Source organism: Phalacrocorax aristotelis, chromosome 5, assembly GCF_949628215.1.
Source record: "Phalacrocorax aristotelis chromosome 5, bGulAri2.1, whole genome shotgun sequence".
In the NCBI taxonomy this organism is placed as follows: Eukaryota; Metazoa; Chordata; class Aves; order Suliformes; family Phalacrocoracidae; genus Phalacrocorax; species Phalacrocorax aristotelis.
The window spans coordinates 12,537,891-12,556,723 of record NC_134280.1 but is presented as its reverse complement, the minus strand read 5'-3'; the positions used below and the strand labels follow the sequence as shown (position 1 = coordinate 12,556,723).

The following is an 18,833-nucleotide window of genomic DNA, read 5'->3' as shown; positions in this document are numbered from 1 at the left end:
TTGAGACACATGCCAGACAGAACGCACTTGCTACCACTTTTCTCTCTCCATCTACTTACTTTGGTATCCCCTTAATGTAGTACTCAGGCACCTTTTTTTCCCCACCCTATCTGAAGGCAATGTGGTTTCTGACTGCACCTACTTCAAAGGAATACTCATATTTCAGTGTTTGGAACACTGCACAAGGATTCACTCATTGTGGTGAACCGTTGCGTGTATTCATTTGGTCTTGTTTAATAACACTGAAAATAGTCTGGGTTAAATGAAGAAAGATTCACAATTAAGAGTGCGGACCCCTGTGCCAAGCTATAATTCTTACTGTGAATATGAACTTTTTTACTACAGCATGCAGGACAGTGTCATTCTCCATATAATTCCCTCAGTGTTTTATGAAACAAATGTGAAGTAAAGAATTTTTTTTTGTATTGTCAGTTATCCTCCCTGTTTTTATCCCAGTGAAAATATATTTTGTCTAGATACAATATTAACTTTCATACAAAACCAGTCTAGTAGGGATTGATTATCCTGAAATCAGTCAATGTGACAGCAATAAGTGTTCTCTCTGAGGACTTTTACCAAACTCTATACTGTTTTGAAATTAGTTAAAAGTCGTCAGGCCAGTGGGGTTCAAATATTTCAGTGTCTGTAAAGGCAACAGAAGCATCTGTGGTGGGGCATTAAATACACTGGAAATCAATTCTCAGCTCTGATCTTAACTATGGAACTTGAGGTTGCAGTAATTTCTTTCTATAACACACCCCTCTTTGCTTCTCTGTTTCTTATTGCAATAAAAAGCCTGAAATACGAAACATACAGAAGGATTAAATTAGAATTTGTAAACCAGTAATAATATTATTCTGTTTTCAATGTTCTGAATCCTTAAAGTTCAGCTTAAATAAACGTCATGTACCAGCTCCTTAAACAGCATTAGCAATGTAAACAGCATTTAAAAATGCAAAAAGTTCAACTTTGTAAAAATTACATCTGCAGGCTGCTAAAGGAGAATCTTCAAGAAATGTCAAACAATACTGTTCCTTGTGTACTCCACTGAAATAACAAGAAACTTGCATCTGGAAACAGTTACTGGCACAGGACTTTATTTAAAGTATTGCGTTACCTTTAATGAACTAAATATTATTAATCAAGAGCCGGATATAACAACGTGCATCCGGCTGTCTTGTAATTCAATTAATTTACCTTCTTGGGAGATGACAATGGACTTTGATGATTTGATGGTTTTGCTGTCTAGAGTCCAGGTGACAGCTGCAGGGGGATCAGAGGAAATCCGACATTGTAACACCAATTTTTCACCATCTACTACTCGAGCATCCTGAAGCTTCTCTGCAAACGAGGGTGCTGTTCCTTTGCTTGCTGGTGGTTTGCTTGCGGTTGCTTTGGTTTCAGCTTTTTTCCCAATTATTCCGCCATCCACCACTGCGCACCCATGCTCACAGTTTCTGTCATTCTTCTCTTCTTTTTTCACTGCTGGTTTGGCAACAGGGGCTTGAGAATTGGGGGTTGCGTTCTGGGCTTCAGAATTGGTGCGGGCATTTGGTGCTGGGGTGCTAGCACTGCCATTCTCTGCAGGTGGCTTTTTCTTTGAGCCCAGCACAGATCTGAAATCTGTAATGGCTGGTTTAGGAGGTGGCACCTTCTCTGGCAATGGGGTTTTTGGGGTGCCTTTCTTGGCCAGCACAGAGCGGAAGTCCACCTGCTGAGGAGCATGAACTTTCCTTTCCTCTTCTGACAAGGTCTTGGGTTTGACCTGCCGCTGCAGGTTTGCTCGGAAGTCCATTTGCTCGGCTGGGATTTCTTTCAGTTCCTCCTCAGAAAAGCTTTTGGTGCTGACTTTCTTGCCTAAAATGTCACGGAAATCAAGTTGCTCAGCTTCCTGCTGCCTCAGGCTCTCCTCTGTGTGTTCCCGAGTTTCCACTCGCCTCTTCAGCACACCTCGGACGTCTTCCTGCCCTTCCTCAGCTGCTCTGGTTTCACTGCTGTTCTTTTTGAAGCCACTTGTTCTACCAAATGTTAGTTTACCATGATCTCCACCATCTCTTCGCTCTCCAGAGCTGGCTGATTCCCTCCCACTATGATCCGAAAAAGAAAAGAGAGAGCCAGGAAAGGGGCTGGTTTAAAAATGTCAGGGAACAATCTCAGAGCAGGAACAAAATGTGTTTATAGAAGGGGAGGTTGATTAGAGAAGCACACTCCATTAGTTTATTGCATCAGTGATGACTTCAGGAGCCATATAAGGGCACAAACAAAAAAGATCTTCCCTACCCTGGCTTGGTACCATGTGCTTAGCCTGTATGATGAAAACAATTTGTTGGGTCACATTTGGGGATTAGGTTGAACAGCAGCCAGCCTGGGTCTGTAAGGGCAGGGAATTAACGGAGCAAAAAATAGAACCCACCCATGCAAGTCCCTGGGAAAAATACTCACTCTCTGAGCATTTCTGCTCTGGAAGCTGAACTCTCCCGCAGCATCAGAGACACCTGGCAGCTGCATTCTCCAACTTGGTTCCTGAAATATTTAAGTGTAATCAGAAAAGCAGAGGTTTTCTCCCTCCAAAACTGTAACTTGCCTGAGCTAAGTGATTGTGTGTTCCTCTAAACCAGCTCAAACCCAGTGTGGCATCCTCCTTTCCTACGCCTAGCATTGTGGTGGTTGACTGAGTGGATTTGGTCCCCTTATATTTGAAGCCAAGCTATCTCAAATAGCTTTTACTGATCTGTTGCAGTCTACTCTGGGAACAACATACTCCCTAAACAAAAATCAAAGCAACTCACAGAATGAAACAGCTGCGAAAAAACAAGCTAAAGAAAAACAAATACAAAAGCTGGAAAATCAAGGCAGAGGAAGGGGCTATTTTGCAAAGTTGAAAATCTTTCCAACACTGCCTACTGTTTATTTATTCGAACCCAAGCTCTTCAGTTTTCTAATGTTAAGATATTAAAATCAGGGTCTCATTTCCTTCCCTCCCCCCTGGCCCAACCAATCAGCAAAACCCATCTACAAGGATTGCTCCAGCCTGTACATGTTTATATTAAAAAAACATAAAAGTGTCACCATATATGGTGCTGAGTACTTATTCTTCCTTTTGCAGAGGAATACCATGGATGCCTTCTGGAAAGGGCTCCCATTAAAGAATTCATTTAGAGCGCTCCCCCACCCCCACTGCTCCCTCCCTCCCGCAGATATATATCATTCCTCTAGCCCCAAACAGCTCTTCTCCACTTAAAGCAGGAGAGGCCAGAAGCAAAATTTAACTCCCCCAGGGCAGCAGTTGTGTAACTGTTGCCACTGCTCCCCTGAACTGCTATTAAGAAAACAGACTTGAATTGATTAAGGACTAGAAATATCTTTTGTTGGTGAAAACCCTATAATCCTTCCCAGTTTAAGTATACGCTTGTAAATGGACTGCAAACTCCTGGATGATTTTTGTTTTTCAGACAAAAATAATTTTTGCTACTGAAAACATTTCCTGGACATGAACAAAACACATGTGTATTGAGGGAGGAAGGCAAGAGAGGTGGGTTTTCCCAGCTGTGTTCTCCTTTCACAAGTCTTGCAAGATAAGAGCACCTTCAAGTCCACTTTCCCCTGAAGTTTAAAACACAGACTCAGGAGTGCCTTTCTGTTAGTTTGCCATATGCATATCGTCTGGCCTGTTTCTTAAATAGTGCATGGAAGTACATTCCGAGATATGGTTCTGTTTGGTGAATAAACAGTACTTTCACCCATTTGCAGCTTGAAATGAAGTCACACAGTAGGCAAGATCATTAACACAGATGCAGCGCTGAGTTATGTCTTTATAATCGCAATTAGTGCCACACCTTTTCAGATGGATTTCCCTTGTTCTCTGTTGCTTTAGAAAATGAAACAGTGGATCAGCCTAATATGAAAATCAAGCCTTTAATACCAAGAAGAAATTGGTGGTGTTGACTGAAGTAACTGGATTGCAAAGTAAAGGCCTTGCTGGTAGAAACACATCCTATTTGACCATAAGACCATTAATAACAAGAAGCCATAGAAACTTTTTCAACTCTGTATATCCAACAAGTCAGAACATGTTCACTAGAAACTGTTATTGAAGGCAGTCTGTAAGGAGAGCACTGAAAGCCACTACCCTAATTTCCTCCAATACAAAAGACTAGAGAAGGTCTGAGTAACAAACAGAAACTGTCCAAATGGCAGGAGAGGATCCAAGTCATGGTAGAGAGTATTTAACTCAGTCCTGCACTGGAGACCTGCCTCCTCTTATATGTGACCTCCATTTGGAAGTAAGAGGAACAGAAGGAAGGAAAGACAAATGGAAAGATGAATAGAAAGGACTGCACATCACCTCCTCCCAACATACTGACTGGCATCTAATGATGGCAGGGTACCAACACTGTTGAAAACCTGTTGTCTTCAAACAATGTATTTCAAACCGGCCCCTTTTGCCACTATTGAAACTCATAAATTTTTTTTGTGCATCTCAGAAGCTTTTAAGAAAAGCAGACACACTCTGAAACTGCTCAAGTACTTTCTCATTCTCCAGTGCTACAGGGATGTTATCAGGCTGTTGGTTTACCAGAAGATCCCTCCCACAAGTCTCCTAGAGTCCCATTACTCTTCTTTTAGGACTTAAAACCAATCCAAAGCTGACAAAACAGGAGAAGCCATGCAAGCTGAAGTATAGACAATTTACAGCATACATCAAATAGAGAGGCACCACTGCTCAGCTTCTGTCATGACTGTATAGCAAAAATATTTGCCCACAAGAATTGTGTCACCAGTGGGAGAGGTTAAAGTAACAGAGACAGCACTCTCCCGGGAGAGGGGTCTAGGGATACTGAATGTGTTCCTGACCACTGTGAAGAATAATAGCATTTCTGCAGGACCCATTTCTGCAATGCATCTTTCCCTCTGCAAATTCTTCAGATATGCAAAGAAGCAAGTAAGGAAGGCAAAGTAAACCTCTCTAAACTAAGCTATTTTTCACAGGGTTTGGAAAATGAAGGAGGGGGTAAGAAAGCGGGAGAGCATTTTGTTCTTTCTATTTTTAAAACCTTGGGAAGTGCTTACAAATTATGGCAACAGTGGGACACAGAAGTACCTAGATGGAAAAATTATTCACAAGGTAATTTTTTTATCTTAATTATGATTTGTGAATGGCTGAAGACTAGACCACCGGATACAAACCTTGAGTCTATGTCTGATTCATCATATCCCTGTTCAAAAACGTAGCCTTCACAGGAAAAGTCCTGCTCCCAGTGAAATCAAAGGGAGTTGTGTTACTGCTTTTAGGAGCAGGGAGAACATAATTTTGTCTTCTGAATTCAGATGCCGAGTCTAAAAAGGTGAAGTTAATAACACTGACCCACCTTGGAGATCACAAGATGGAAAAAGAGAAACAAGCCAAGAAAAATTAAGAAGGACTGGATTGTTTAGATGCTAAATTCAATCAAGAATAATTCTGGAAACTTTGTAAATATTTTTACATTTACGCAATTTCAGGATCTAGGCAAGGCAAGATACACAGGGGCAGTGAGAAAAAATAGAGCTTTGCAGTACACAAGCACTACTTCAAGTCTTTCACGTCTCTGCTGTTTTGAATCTTGGCAATAACAATATTACTTCTGCAACTTGAGGTTCTCCATGTTGACATTTTGTCAACAAAACTCTAGGCAAAGATAGATCTTAGTGGCTCTGTTATCATGGAATAATGATAGACACGGATAAAACCTATGCTTAGTAGCTGTACTGTAAAGAAGCATCTGGAAGTGTTGACTTGCAGGATTGATCTGTAGAATGCCCATGCACAGGACTCATCTTTAAAATGTCAAGGAATGATAATAAAAAACCCCCACCAAAAACAAATAAATCCCCAGCTGCAAAGCCTGAAGCATTTTTAAAAATAGCTCTCTCTCCTATTGTGGGATCAGTTTTCCCTGGAATGGCTTTTATGTTCAAAATATCTTGAAATACTAGTTTCTTGGCAGAATCTACTCAAATATTTTCACTGAACCTTAGATGAGACTTATTGTCTGCATATCCCTAGGAAGCACTCTCTGGTGGAAGAAGAAAATAAGCACTTAATTTTAGTGTGGGGACACATCAAAAATTCCTACTGGCCTACCAACTGTGAAACAAGTATTGCAGAGTAAATTACATTTTTTTAAGAATAAAGTGAAAGGGGCAAAGAAGTTGATCCCTAGCTATAGCTGGTGCTTCAGTGCAGGTAACTGCAAAGCCTCAGAATGAGGTTTTGCAACCCTTTTGTCATTAAATGGAGAGAAAGTCCAGGCTCCATTAAGCTTTAGCCCCAAAGAAAGCAACTAATCTACTGGATCACATTAGCTGACATAAAGCAGAGCAGCTCTACTGGCTTCAACGAAGATGCACTGATTTACCTCACTTGAGGGTTTGATGCTTTTTGTACCTGAAAGACCAATCATTTTACTTGCATTTTACAGCACCGAGTGGGAAAATGGAACAGGAAGGGGTCATGGTTTTCTTCCCTAAAAACAGGCAACGTATTGATAGCAGAAAACAAGGTTTGCAAACTCTATTTTACAGAAAGACAGAACTATATTTACTGTTTGGTGTAATGGAATGTAGTCTTACAGCTGCTTTTTATATAACCTGAAATGCAGAGTATCTGAGGCACCACTGATTTAAAAGACAAATGTTTACCTCTGATTTTATTCAGATTATTAAATTCTCTAAATAAGATTAATCAACACTAACCAAACTTTTATGGAAGATGGAGTGGGGGAGAAGAGAAATACCCAGCATCTGAGAAGACAAAGGTTAACAAAGCAGATAATTTGTTTAAGGAACTGCAGGAGGATTTCTGAGGTCTCTCGTGTTGACTTTGCTGTTATAAAGGTAAAGGCTTTGCTCAACCTAGTCTCTGTCCAGTACTCTGTCCAGTATTTCTTTGCTTACCTCTTCATTTAAGATATAAACACTGAATGAAAAAACATGGGAAAGTCATATTGGGCTAAAAAGACACCAGTGCTTGCATCACTGGAAGGATGTAAATAACAGGAGGAGAAAAAGATGTCTGTGGTTTTCTGAGTCAAAAAAGGATTGTTATTTCCCATTTCAATCATGATAGTTTAAAAGAGACTCTGACTGATTTCTTATCCCTCAGCTGCACAGGCTGGCATTTTGCAGGCTGTAAGATGTTCGGATTTCAATAGGTGAACTTCAGTAGTGGGTGAATCTGTTGCACTTTTTATATTTATGCAACACTATTCCTTGAGGCCTGAGCAACAGCAGGCTCAATGGAACATTATTAGGACAATTAGAATGAAAATGTAGAGGAACTGGAGGTCCATGTATGTTTAAAACAAGGACCAGGAGAGGCTACCATGACTACCCTCTTAAAAGGGCTACACACCATTGTCAGCTCACTCTGATGAAAGGAGAAAGAACTAGGAAGAGACAAATAGATCTTTTGTTAAACTCAAATTTTTAAGACCAGAGTTTTAACTTGTGAGCAGCCAATAGAAAAGGAGAATTGTGGAGGTGTTAGGACAGAATTTAGAGCTTAAGAATAATGGAGAAGAAAATGGGAAAATAATTATCACTGGTAGCAAACCATGCCCAGACTAAATTAAGGGAGCTGGAGAAGGAATGACTCCGTAAAAGCAGCTATGCAACATGCTTCTAAAATTAATACACGAAAAATAGCCGCACATTTTATTTGAAATGAAAATGATTATGTTTAAAAATAGCCCACTGTCAACTTCTCTATAAAATCTTCAGTGAATTGACTTGTGGTTTCTCAGTTATTCTGTATTTTTAATGGACTTTGTAGGAGTTTTTGAGGGAAAGACACTAAACGCAGTTCTCCTCCTCTCAGGTACTGCTAAGACTGTTTCTGAATATATAAACAATTCTCAATCATGTATTCAAGACAAATACAGGCAGTTCAAAAGCTATATAGAAAAGACTATTTGCTGCTGAAAATTATTTTAGCTCTATAGCAAAGTTGAAGTTATACAGCTGACATTTGGCTCCTTGAATATTCCTGAGGCAGTTACCTTCTCTGTTATTCATAGTTATAAGCAATTGCCTAAAAGCATATGGCTCTATGTTCCCTGAACAGTAACTGGAATTTTACTAGTGACAGCAGGATAGAAAGAGGTATCAGCATTCCCTTTGCTCTAATTGCAGCATAGCTTTACTCGTTATGGATTAGAAAAAGCCAACACGAACGCACTGATCTTTGTGGGACTCTCAGCTATTTCTCCAGTAAAAGGATTAGGGAATAACTGAAACTAGCATGGGATCTGCTGTGTTGTTTTCTAGCTACAACTTTACTTCTTCTCACCCCCAAAAAATTGTTCTCCTCTGCTAATTTTTGGAAATAATTTATTTTCTAAGTGTACATTCTGTTATGTTCTGAAGTCGTGATATTGTCAGGCGTCCGCTCAGACAAATGTCTTCAGTGAGGCATTGGCCTGGGTGATCACTGACTACACCTGGTCATTAAGGCCGACCTGCTCATGTCAGCCGCAACAAAGTCTTTGACAAAGCCCTCTTAGCTCTCCTTTGTTCTTCCTGTCCTCTTTCCTTCTTCCATCCCTGAAGTTTTGCTGAAGTATCTCATTCTCTTTCAGTTCAAGTGAAACCACCAGCATATCATAAGAGAAGATGCCCATGTCCAGGGCACACAAACAGAAGCGTGGAAATGTACCAATAGAAGGTAGCAATTCTCACAGTTTGGCCTGCTCTCTCATGTACAGGTTAGTGACCTTAATGAAATCAAACTGGCATTTCTAATCCTGCCAGAGGTACTGAGTGTTAGAAACACCACTGATCCCCAAAGAGACTTTTCTTAGATGCAAGGATGTACGTAGACACAACCTGCACAAATCAGCATTATGAATGCCCTAGATGACCAGGGCGGGTTGCAAACAAGCCAATTGTTCTGAAATGAGTCAGTTCACAATTTACTGCAGAGTACAAAGGGTCTAACTCATTATCTACTGAAGAGCTTATTTGCAAAAAGGTCATGGCATATATGGCTCACCTACATAAATGTTAGTAACAGGGTTTGAAATTAAGCGTAGAAAAACTTCATTACAGGAAATCTTGATATACAACAGCTATACTTTTCTAACCCTTTTCTGGTGAAAAGCGAGTACCTCATCTGACTTCAAATACTAAAATATACTGAGGGTAGTTTGTGGGTGCCTGTGATAGTCTATGGAACCATACCTTAGAGCTAGGCACCTACACAGTGACATGTCCATCATTCGGGCAACATTGGTTGGAAAATAAACTATAAAACTCACTGTTTAGAGGCTAAAATAGTTAAATTTATTAAGAAATGCCCCCCCCTTGGGTTAGGAAGACATGATTAATTTATTTGCAAGCAGGCGAAGGACAATTCAGTTTTTACATTTCGTACTAGACTGAAGTATATGAAACAAAAAGAACTTGTTTATAGCATAGAAAAAAGACAAAAACCACCATAAACCAGGCAAATGTGAGCAGTGCAGAACTGTAACGCCAGCGCTTCGTAATGCTGGCCAGTGTTTGTCTAAACTGCCTACTGGACTAGTCTGTCTGGACTAAAAAGGTAGTGTGTGGAACAGAGCAGGTAATCTTCTTCCAATGTAATGGATTCAAATGTCCATAGTGGTTAAACAAATTTTAATAAATAAAGTCACAAATATTAGCCAAGTAAGGCAATACACCTATGCACAGTAAATAGCACAGAATGCTAACGTTGGTTTAAAATTGTACGCTAAGTTTTCTATAACCACATAGGAGAGATGTAATTATGCCCAATCTTCACCATTGGAGGTAGAAAACGCTGTGGCACTTCCTACTAGGTAAACAACTGATAAATCTGATTCTTCATTTAAAGGACAGTTATTTTACCAGGAAAAAAAGAGGGAAATTCAAAACAGCACTTCCAAATTTTGTAGAAATGACAAGAAGTTCAAAGCATGAGGGTACCTCATTTCAAAGATACATCAGAAAAATGAGACGACAACTTCTATATAAAGTTCAGACATTTCAAACATGGCCAGGAAACACTTTCTCCCATTAGAGGTATGGATCATAATCTTGTGGAACAGTCCTTCCTAGTCAAATTGCTCCCATGGAAAGCAGGTGTCCTTACAAATATCTAGAGAGATGCCAAACATGATAAATAGCTCCAAAATCAAGATATTGTTTGTGGTTTCCCTTGCTAGAAACCCAAATTGCTTCCCATACTGCTGCCACAAAGCTTTGTTTTTTCAGGATCCCAAAAAGAAACTCTGTACTGCTTTATCCTTCTTTCTGACTCTTCTTGTGTTTCCTCTTTCCTCTTTGAGTTTTATTAGTTCTTTTCATCCCTCAGAAATATTTTGTTCCTTTAGTACCCTACTGTTTTATGGAAATAGGAGGGAACTCTTATCTTCTTCAGGCAGGAATTTCAACTTGAGGGTAAATATAATTAATTGTTCCAAGGGAACAAGCTCTTTTCATGGCAAACATACCTGAGCTGGATTTCATATTGCCCTGCATGACGAGACTGCACATTCCTCAAGATCAGTGTGAAGATGTCTTCATTTTGCAGGATTTCACATGCTGTTCCGGGCATTATTTCTTGCCCATCTTTAAACCAGTGAACAGTGGGGAAAGGATCTCCAGCAATGGCACAGGATATGAGGACATTTTGCCCAGGAGCTGCTGTCACTGATCTCGGTTTGCTAATGAACCAGGGCTGAATACCATCCTGAGGTTCTGTAGTTTACAAACACAGTTTACAAATCAGGAGAAAATGCCAAGCTTGAATGTAACTAATAAGCTAACTTATTTCAGGGAAGGCAATCACAGACAAGCAAAGTTATTTTGAACATGCATAGGGTAATTTTTTAAAATCTGAAAATAAGTCAGGATTTAATTTTGGAAATAACTTGGTATTAAAATTAATCATTTACTTGGCACTTTACTGGCTCGATCCAGGCTTATATTAAGAGCAAAACAAAGGGACTTTAAAGCTGCCCTAAAAGGAATCTTGAAGATTTGAGCTTAGAGAATACGAAATAGCTTTCAGGGCAAGTGACAGTACTATGACTGCTGTGCAGTTGAGAGCTCATGCAATAAATTATCATGAACAATTGCATAAAATTGCCTTTAATACAGAAGACTGACCCTAAGGCTAGGTCTCAGGGGATCTTAGAGAATAGAAGAAGGTCTGAAGTCAGAGCAGACAGTGACAACAGACTACAGACCCACCCCTGGAGGCGCAGCTCTCTGAAAGCCTGGGGTTAAGATCCTTCCCATTAAAAATAGCAAAAGTCTCCCACTGATTTCCAATAATTCTCAGTAATGACTATGAGAAAATGTTGGCATACAGTAAGATTAGATGAAGTCCCCTGTCATGGAGGTAGTAAATGCCCAATCACAGGAAGTCTGTAGGTACTTCAGTGTTTATTGTGGGATTTACATCATGTGTGGAGATTCAAAGCCAAATTTTTTGCAGCTAGTTCTCAAATTGCAGAAATGTGTTCCTCGCCTGCTACCATTACAACGCTAATATTAAAGCCGGGATACCTGGCTCCTAGACAGCTCTTCCAAATATTCAGGGCTTTAATTAGAAAGAAAAACATCATTAAAAGGTTTACATTAAGTCCATAGCTAAGTGAGCACTACAGTTATAATCTGAAGCTGCATTTAGCAGAAGTTTTGCACTGTCCCTAGGAATAGGACTCAGGAATGCATTTTTGAAATAGTAACATAATGTTCCAGAGTGAAAAGATTTTTTTAAAGTCGCTTCTGCTCAATATCCTTTTTAATTCAGAAGCAGAGACTGAGAACTCCTAGCATCCTTCACAACAGACATCATAAACTCTCATGTACTTTAAATAGACAGTCCTCCAGCACATCAGAATGATTTTCTTTTAGCATTTCGTAAGGTGGAGAAGAACTTTATACCTTGTACTGTCAATGTGGCCTGGGTTTGAGTTTCTCCTAATTCATTCCAGGCTTCACAGGTGTATTTGCCTGTGTCTTCAGGAAATACTTCCTGGATGTACAGACTGTACTCATTTCCCTTCTTCTCAAAGTGGAAATCTTCTGTCTCCTGGATTTCTTTCCCATTGTGCAGCCAGATAATTTCAGGAGGTGGGTTAGCTGAAAAATAGGAAACAACAAAAATCAGAGACACACACAAAAAACCACCATATATTGATTAAGAAAATGAACAAGGTTGGATATTTTCTGCCATCTGATACTGCAATTTAATCTTCAAAACATTCAGGAATTTAATTAACTCTGTCAATGCTGTGTATTGTGGAACTGTCTTATTACAGTTAAAATACAAATAAATAAGGGAAGCATGTATAAAACAGAGAGGGAGAATGAGTTCTAGATCCCATGAGGGTGGTTATCAAGGGATTCTATTATCAAAGTTCATACCAGGACGGCTTTTTTCTGCAGCACTAATTTTACCCCAGCTGACAGGAATTCAATCTTGCTTGGTTCACCACAAAAGCTATTACAAGTCCACCGAGACTTAGTTCAACAGCAGGACCCAATAATACCATTATTATTCCAATAAAGAAATAATTGTACAGGTCTGAACACATTAACACTGGACAATGTTCATCCACGCTGAAGATTAGATTAGACAAACCTAGCTTTTACTTTTAAAAAATTCATTCTTCAAAATATTATTTCCAAATGCAAAGACACCTGCTAAAAGAAAGGAACAGTGGGAAAAAAGCACATACTTTGCAGCAGGACTTACAATTTTTAAATAATACTGATCTGTATCTACACACCTGATACCTCCACAGTCATTATCACTTGGCTTCCATCCATTACTTTGAGGTCAGTCAGGCCTTTAAGGAAGATGGGTGCAAAAGTCTTGTTTAACTTGACAGCCTGTGCACTTTCTGCCTTCTTGCTGCTCTTCTTTTCTGTGAAGTCGAGAACAAAAGGGGTCTCTTACTGGAATTTTCATGACAAATTTTAAATGGCCTGAGGTCCAAATTGATTTTGAGTCAGTGGTCTTGTTCCAGGTCTCAGAAGGCAAAAACCACTGAAACCACCCAATATAGATCTTCTGCCTTGTCAGTAGTCCAAGCTGAAAGGCAAAAAATGGGCATGGAACTGTGCTTCCTCCAGGGATCATCTTAAGTCTTAAATAATTGATAACAGATATCATGGTGTATCACACAGAAATTCACACTCATTTTCCCCACGTACACATACTCAGGTGCAAAAAAAAAAAACCCCAACAACTTGTAACCAAATATTCAATGCCTTTAATCACTGCTAAATTCACATAAAAATCTTAAGATATGTTACAAGTTGCTATTCTCATGATTGACAGTTAAAAACAAACTCAGAGGAATACAGGATTCCCATTTAGATTGTTAGGCGGTCAATATCAAATGTGTTTTGAGTTCACCATACTGTTCTCCTGTATCGCACTTTGCCAACTGATCGATGACGGGAAAGATTGAACAAAACCTGAGGTTACCAACATATATTACAAAAGAAACTGTTGGATTAGGGCTTGCTTTTTTTTTTTTTTTTTTGTTTGTTTTGGGTTTTTTTTGAGGCTGTACAATCAAATGATGAGTGCTGGAGTTAAATTAATCACTCTTAAAAATAAACTCTGTCTGTGATAGATGTGTAATTTCTAGTATCCACAGTGGTATCCTCTGTCTTGGATTCAGAGGCTATGACACAAGATCATTTAACTGTGACCTATATGGTACACTAGACCAGGAAAGATACTTCTGCTCTAAAATCCCTGGGCAAAGACACTTCCGAAGCCGAAGTAGTGATCATGACCAAATGTCAGAGGTCATAAATATTTATTGGTCACTTGGAGACACTTTTTGTTTGGTTTAGCTTGAGTTCAGACCTCTTACATCTTGCGTTTAAAATGCCAACCCTACTTTCTGTCCACACATGAAAATAACTTCATTTTGCTTATGCCTACCTTCAAATTTTTCAAAGGTATATCAGGATCATCCAAAAATGTGTTACAGTAATGCAAAGTCCCAGGCTGGAAAAAAACCCACTACTTGTAAAAGGATGGTGATTAGAAAAACTGAAAGCACCTCACTGAGCAAGTCTACTGAAGCTCCTGGAGGCAAAAAGTTAAGTTGTCCCAGGGTTATTTGAGCTCAGTGTAAATTTGGAAGCTGCCTGGAGAGGAAGTTTTTCCTCTTTTCCAGCAGAGCTTTTCCTAGCCAAAATCTTATCTTGCTGGCTTATGTTGTAGGTCTTTTCTTGGCACTGAGCAGTGAGACGTTGATGCATGTGAAAATGGAAGTATGGGACCTGACTGAGACCCACTCAGCTCGGTGTTATAGACTTACTCCCCTGGCTACTAGGGTACTACTACTACTACGCCACATTGATCAGTCTTAGGGTTTCCTATAGCACCTGCTTGTGAGTGACTAATGCTGTATAGAAAATAGCCATGGAGTTGGGTCAAAACCATCTACAGTAATAAACTGCTGTGGTTCACCATATTCCTCTTTTTTGTACTGTTTACTCAGGGAAACAGCTTCAAACAACTGCAGTACTAAACAATATCAGCACATGCTCCTTCACTACTCTAATGCCTTGCAGAAAATCCCTTTGTCCCTCAAACTGAAACAGACCTGGGAGGGAAAGCAGAAATCCATATAATGGGAAAAAGGAGGAAAAGAAGGAGAAAGGAGGAAAAGGAAAAAACTACAAAGTAATAAGACAAGAAAGAGGCATAGAAAAAAAAGAAGACGACGCTTAAATTATGTTTCTATTATCCCTTTTATTGAGAAATAATTCATAACATTGCAAATTGAGAAAGCAGATATACAGTAAAAGAAGAGCAGGGAAAGGACCAACAGAGAAACAGACTTGGGGTATGATCAGAGAAGTTCGAGCCTTCAGAGGACAGATAACAAAAAAAATAGAGCAAAAAAGCTCCCACAAGAGAGTTAACAGTGACGAGGAAATAAATTTTCTAGTAGTGGCTCTAACAGCAATTATCCCAGAACAGACCGAGCTGCCTCCAGCAGAGCCCTGGTACAAACAGCTTTAAGTACTAGCAGCACTCCACATCCCTCGCAACAGGCTCTTTGCTTGATTAGACTGATGTGCCTATTCCATGTAGTCTAAATAAATGGATTTCTGTAATCAAGGAAGACAATACAGTATAACAGCTTCAGCTTATTAAAAAGAAATGGGTGAGCAACTACAGAAAGAATAAAGCAAAATCATTTCCCAAAAGGAGTTTTTCAGCAATGCTAACTCCTTCAAAATATATGCTGCAAAAATGAAAGTTTCATCTACTGTAATAAAACCACTTTCTTGCACAGAGCTGCATAAACGTTAAAAGCAAGTAATTTACAGTAATTGCATATATGAATCACAAACTCAGCAAGATTACAAAAAAGTAGGCTTCAATTTCTTAAGGTTATCTCAGGCTGATGTATCCTACTGATACGAGTGATGTTAAGAACATTTACTGGGGGTGCAGACCTCTACCCATAAAAGAGTGACCTGCAGGATTAAAGGATGAAGGACATTTGCCATTGTTACTGACCAATGCTCACTATTTGTAAGTGAAGCTGTCAAATTGAAATGCATGGAGCCAGAACCTGCCTCATCATCGCACAAATTTTAAAAATAGCGTTTACACTAAACTTAAGCACTGCATAGGTTTATGCTGATCTTTTGTATGAAGACCAGTTCTGTGCTAAAACAGAAAATTATGATGGTAAGTATCAAAACCCAGAAGTCTGTGGCATATGAGTAGGGAGAACTTAAAGGGTACACCTTCAACAGTGCAAGAAAAGTTACTGGAACATTAAGATGGATTATTAAGTCTGAAATACCGAAAACTTGAGGATTATTCCAGGGACAGAAACAAAGGCAACTTTATATTTCATAACCTTTCCAAAGACATATCCTTGCAAACCTATCATATACCAGTGCACATACACTTTGATTTAGTCCTTGAAGTATTACCGGATTTCTCAATACCTATTACAAACCAGAAGTAAAAAGATCTCACTTTCTATTGCTGATGTTCTTTGGAGCATGGGGACAGTGAAGGCATTTCTTCACGAACAGATATGAAATCTGTTGTGTGTAAGAGCTCAAAAATTAGAAGCTATCATGGCTAAGGCAACCAGTATTCCTTTTCAAACATATGACATCCAGGATACAGTAAATATATGACTAAAAAGACTGACTCCATGGCAACTTGTGCAGGCTTTCATCAAAACATAAGCATTCTCCCCTACTTTTTAAATGGGAATCTCTAATCTTATGCTACTGTTGTTTAGTAGTATATGTTGATCAGTAGCACATGTTTATTGTACCAACAACTTAAGCAGAATATGACAAAAATTGTCCAATGTTTCTCGACTTGGCAACAACAATTAAATAGACTTAAGTTCTCATCCATAAACTCTATTTATTCACCACAGGGGCTCATTTCATTCAACATTTCTTCCTTTACTTAAAATTTGATATTGTGGATTCTAGACCTAAAAAAAATAATTAAACTGACCTACTGACTTTAGTTTCTTGTAGATGTTTACACAAGACAACACAGCCGGTTTTAGATACATTATTTAGTTTTATTTAGTCTTAGTCTAAAATCATTGCTTTTTATCAGAAGGGGCTGATACAATCACGCAGAGGCCCAATTACAAAGCCTGAATGTTACATATTTTCAAATTCTTCTAAAGCTTGTAAATGCTTTTAGTTGTTTATTTATTACATAGCACCATGCAGTGACTCAGTGCTCTTCTGACGAAGGCTTTAACATTTCACAATTTTACCATAAGATAGCAGCGCTGTACATTCTCACAGCTTATTTTAATATACCTAAGGGCTTCTTTAATCTTAGCTTTTACAGCTCATTTGGAAAAACAGCAATCAATTTGATTTCGGAGGGTACTTGGCAAAAGAAGGGACATTGCTCGTTCAAGATTAATGGTGCAAAGATACTGTGTGATTCTACTTCTTTTTGAAAACACTTGGCTAATTATTTTGCAAGGAAAGTAGTACAAGGAAAGCCATACATTAAAAACTTGACACTGTTCGCAAAAGGGTGGCTTCAGAAAGTGTAACAGCCATAGAAGCTTGCATTCCCTGGCCACAGCTAGGTGCTAGCTAGCCTCATACATCAGGAACAAAATCTGTGACTTGCACCAGTAAAACGGAGGGCAAGGAGATAGGAAAAAAAGGACACAAATAAGCAAGCTGCACACAACGAAAAGCCAGTAGTAGGGCTTGCTTCCCCTCATTCCTCCAAAGTCCCTTTCACCACGTGAACTCTGCTGTGGTTCAAAATTCATACGCTCTTCAGTGACAGCTGGCTTCAGAGACCAAAGCAGGGGGAAGGAAGAGAAAGAAGAAAGCACAGGTACAGCTCCCAGCTCAGATACTGCAAGCCATTATGCTTCTGGCTGAAAAAGCCTCTTTCGTAACACTGCAGGGTATTTTTGCTGCCAAAATTACAGACAATAAAAATCTGGCACATCTGGCACCAGAAGGGAAATCTGGAACCTAGGAAAAATTTGTCTGAATTAGCATAGGGGCATGACTGTTATATACCCACACATCCTCAAGCTTAATCAACTGGATGTGAAAAAGAGGAGATCCGATCTCTTCCTATTATGTTAATACACTCTAATCGCTTAGAGCCATTTAACATCTCCCTCACCACTCTTACTTCTTATTACTTTCAAGTAGGAGTACGTTCACTTCTGAGAATGAAAAGAAGGAATATAAGAGTTAACGCATAGCAGTACTGCCATAGTGACTACAAAAATTCTACCCCAGGCAGTTAATTTTCTCCTGCCCTTTCTTTCCCCAGTCAACTTCTGTTGCTGCGGTGAGTTCCCCCCGGTGGATCACGTCAAAGCAATTCCCAGGAACATCAGAAAGCACTACATAGGGTGGGCTTGATAAAATATGGGTACATTTCAATAACTTGTTTTCAGACCATACAACTGGTTTATTTTACAGTAGCTTATAAAAGCTGCCACAATTTTTTAAACGCAGCTGTTGGTTTTGTGCAGGCCAAATCATGCAAAATAATACAGAAGATACTATGGTTTCATCAAAGGCTGCTTATAGAGCATTGCATTCTCACAGGCTCTTATAAAATTATGAGATCAAGAAGTTTAACAATTTTTACACAGAGCTGTGGTCTGGCATAATACACAAGCCCAGCTGAGGCATCCTCTGGTGAGCAGCGGTCTCTCTGTCATTTCAACAGGCTTTTGATAAGGCATTACACAGGGTGATAGATTTAAAAGTCCACCACAATGATCCCACTTATATGGTTCCTATGGTTTTTGCCTTTCTGCAGGCTTTAATATGCATGGCTGTTGGGAAACAGCAAGTAATAAGATGCACAGCTCAGTGGGAAAAACAGCCTGGGAGACCAGAAATAGTAAGCAAAGCATTTAAAGGGTACCCTATATACCCACATATGTTTTCTACAAAGCAAAAGTAATACAGGCTTTTCCCACAGCACTGCCCTACCCCTTAAGGGTTTGGGTTTTTTATTAGAAAGACCCTCTAATAAGCATCCAAATCTATGTTTAAAAAAGCCACTTAGTGCATTAAATCCACAGAGATTAAGGAGAATTTAAACTCTTCCAGTTTCTTACAAAAATACAGATTCTCAGCATATTTGGATGGCAATGGCAAAAGAGTTATATTGCCTCTGATGCACAACTATTATTATTAATCTTTTATTTTATTTTCCTGTGTTTTTGTAATCAATAGTCAGTAAATCCATCTACAGCTACCATATCAAACATCTGTTTATCTGTTAAACTGGATTAATAACAATTTAAGGTGAT

The 18,833-nt window shown here is 39.2% G+C and overlaps 1 protein-coding gene across 5 annotated transcripts in view; it reads right to left on the bottom strand.

Annotated features, from left to right (window-relative positions):
* The window catches only part of MYLK (myosin light chain kinase), a 224,580-nt gene that overhangs the window by 75,886 nt on the left and 129,861 nt on the right, over positions 1-18,833 (bottom strand). For all 5 annotated transcript variants that reach the window (XM_075093019.1, XM_075093022.1, XM_075093020.1 and 2 more), the window contains 5 exons: positions 12,783-12,920; positions 11,935-12,132; positions 10,494-10,740; positions 2,443-2,523; positions 1,198-2,087 (listed from right to left, as the gene is read on the bottom strand). In XM_075093019.1, the coding sequence (XP_074949120.1) occupies positions 1,198-2,087; positions 2,443-2,523; positions 10,494-10,740; positions 11,935-12,132; positions 12,783-12,920 (1,554 nt within the window). The remainder of the gene's footprint in view (positions 1-1,197; positions 2,088-2,442; positions 2,524-10,493; positions 10,741-11,934; positions 12,133-12,782; positions 12,921-18,833) is intronic.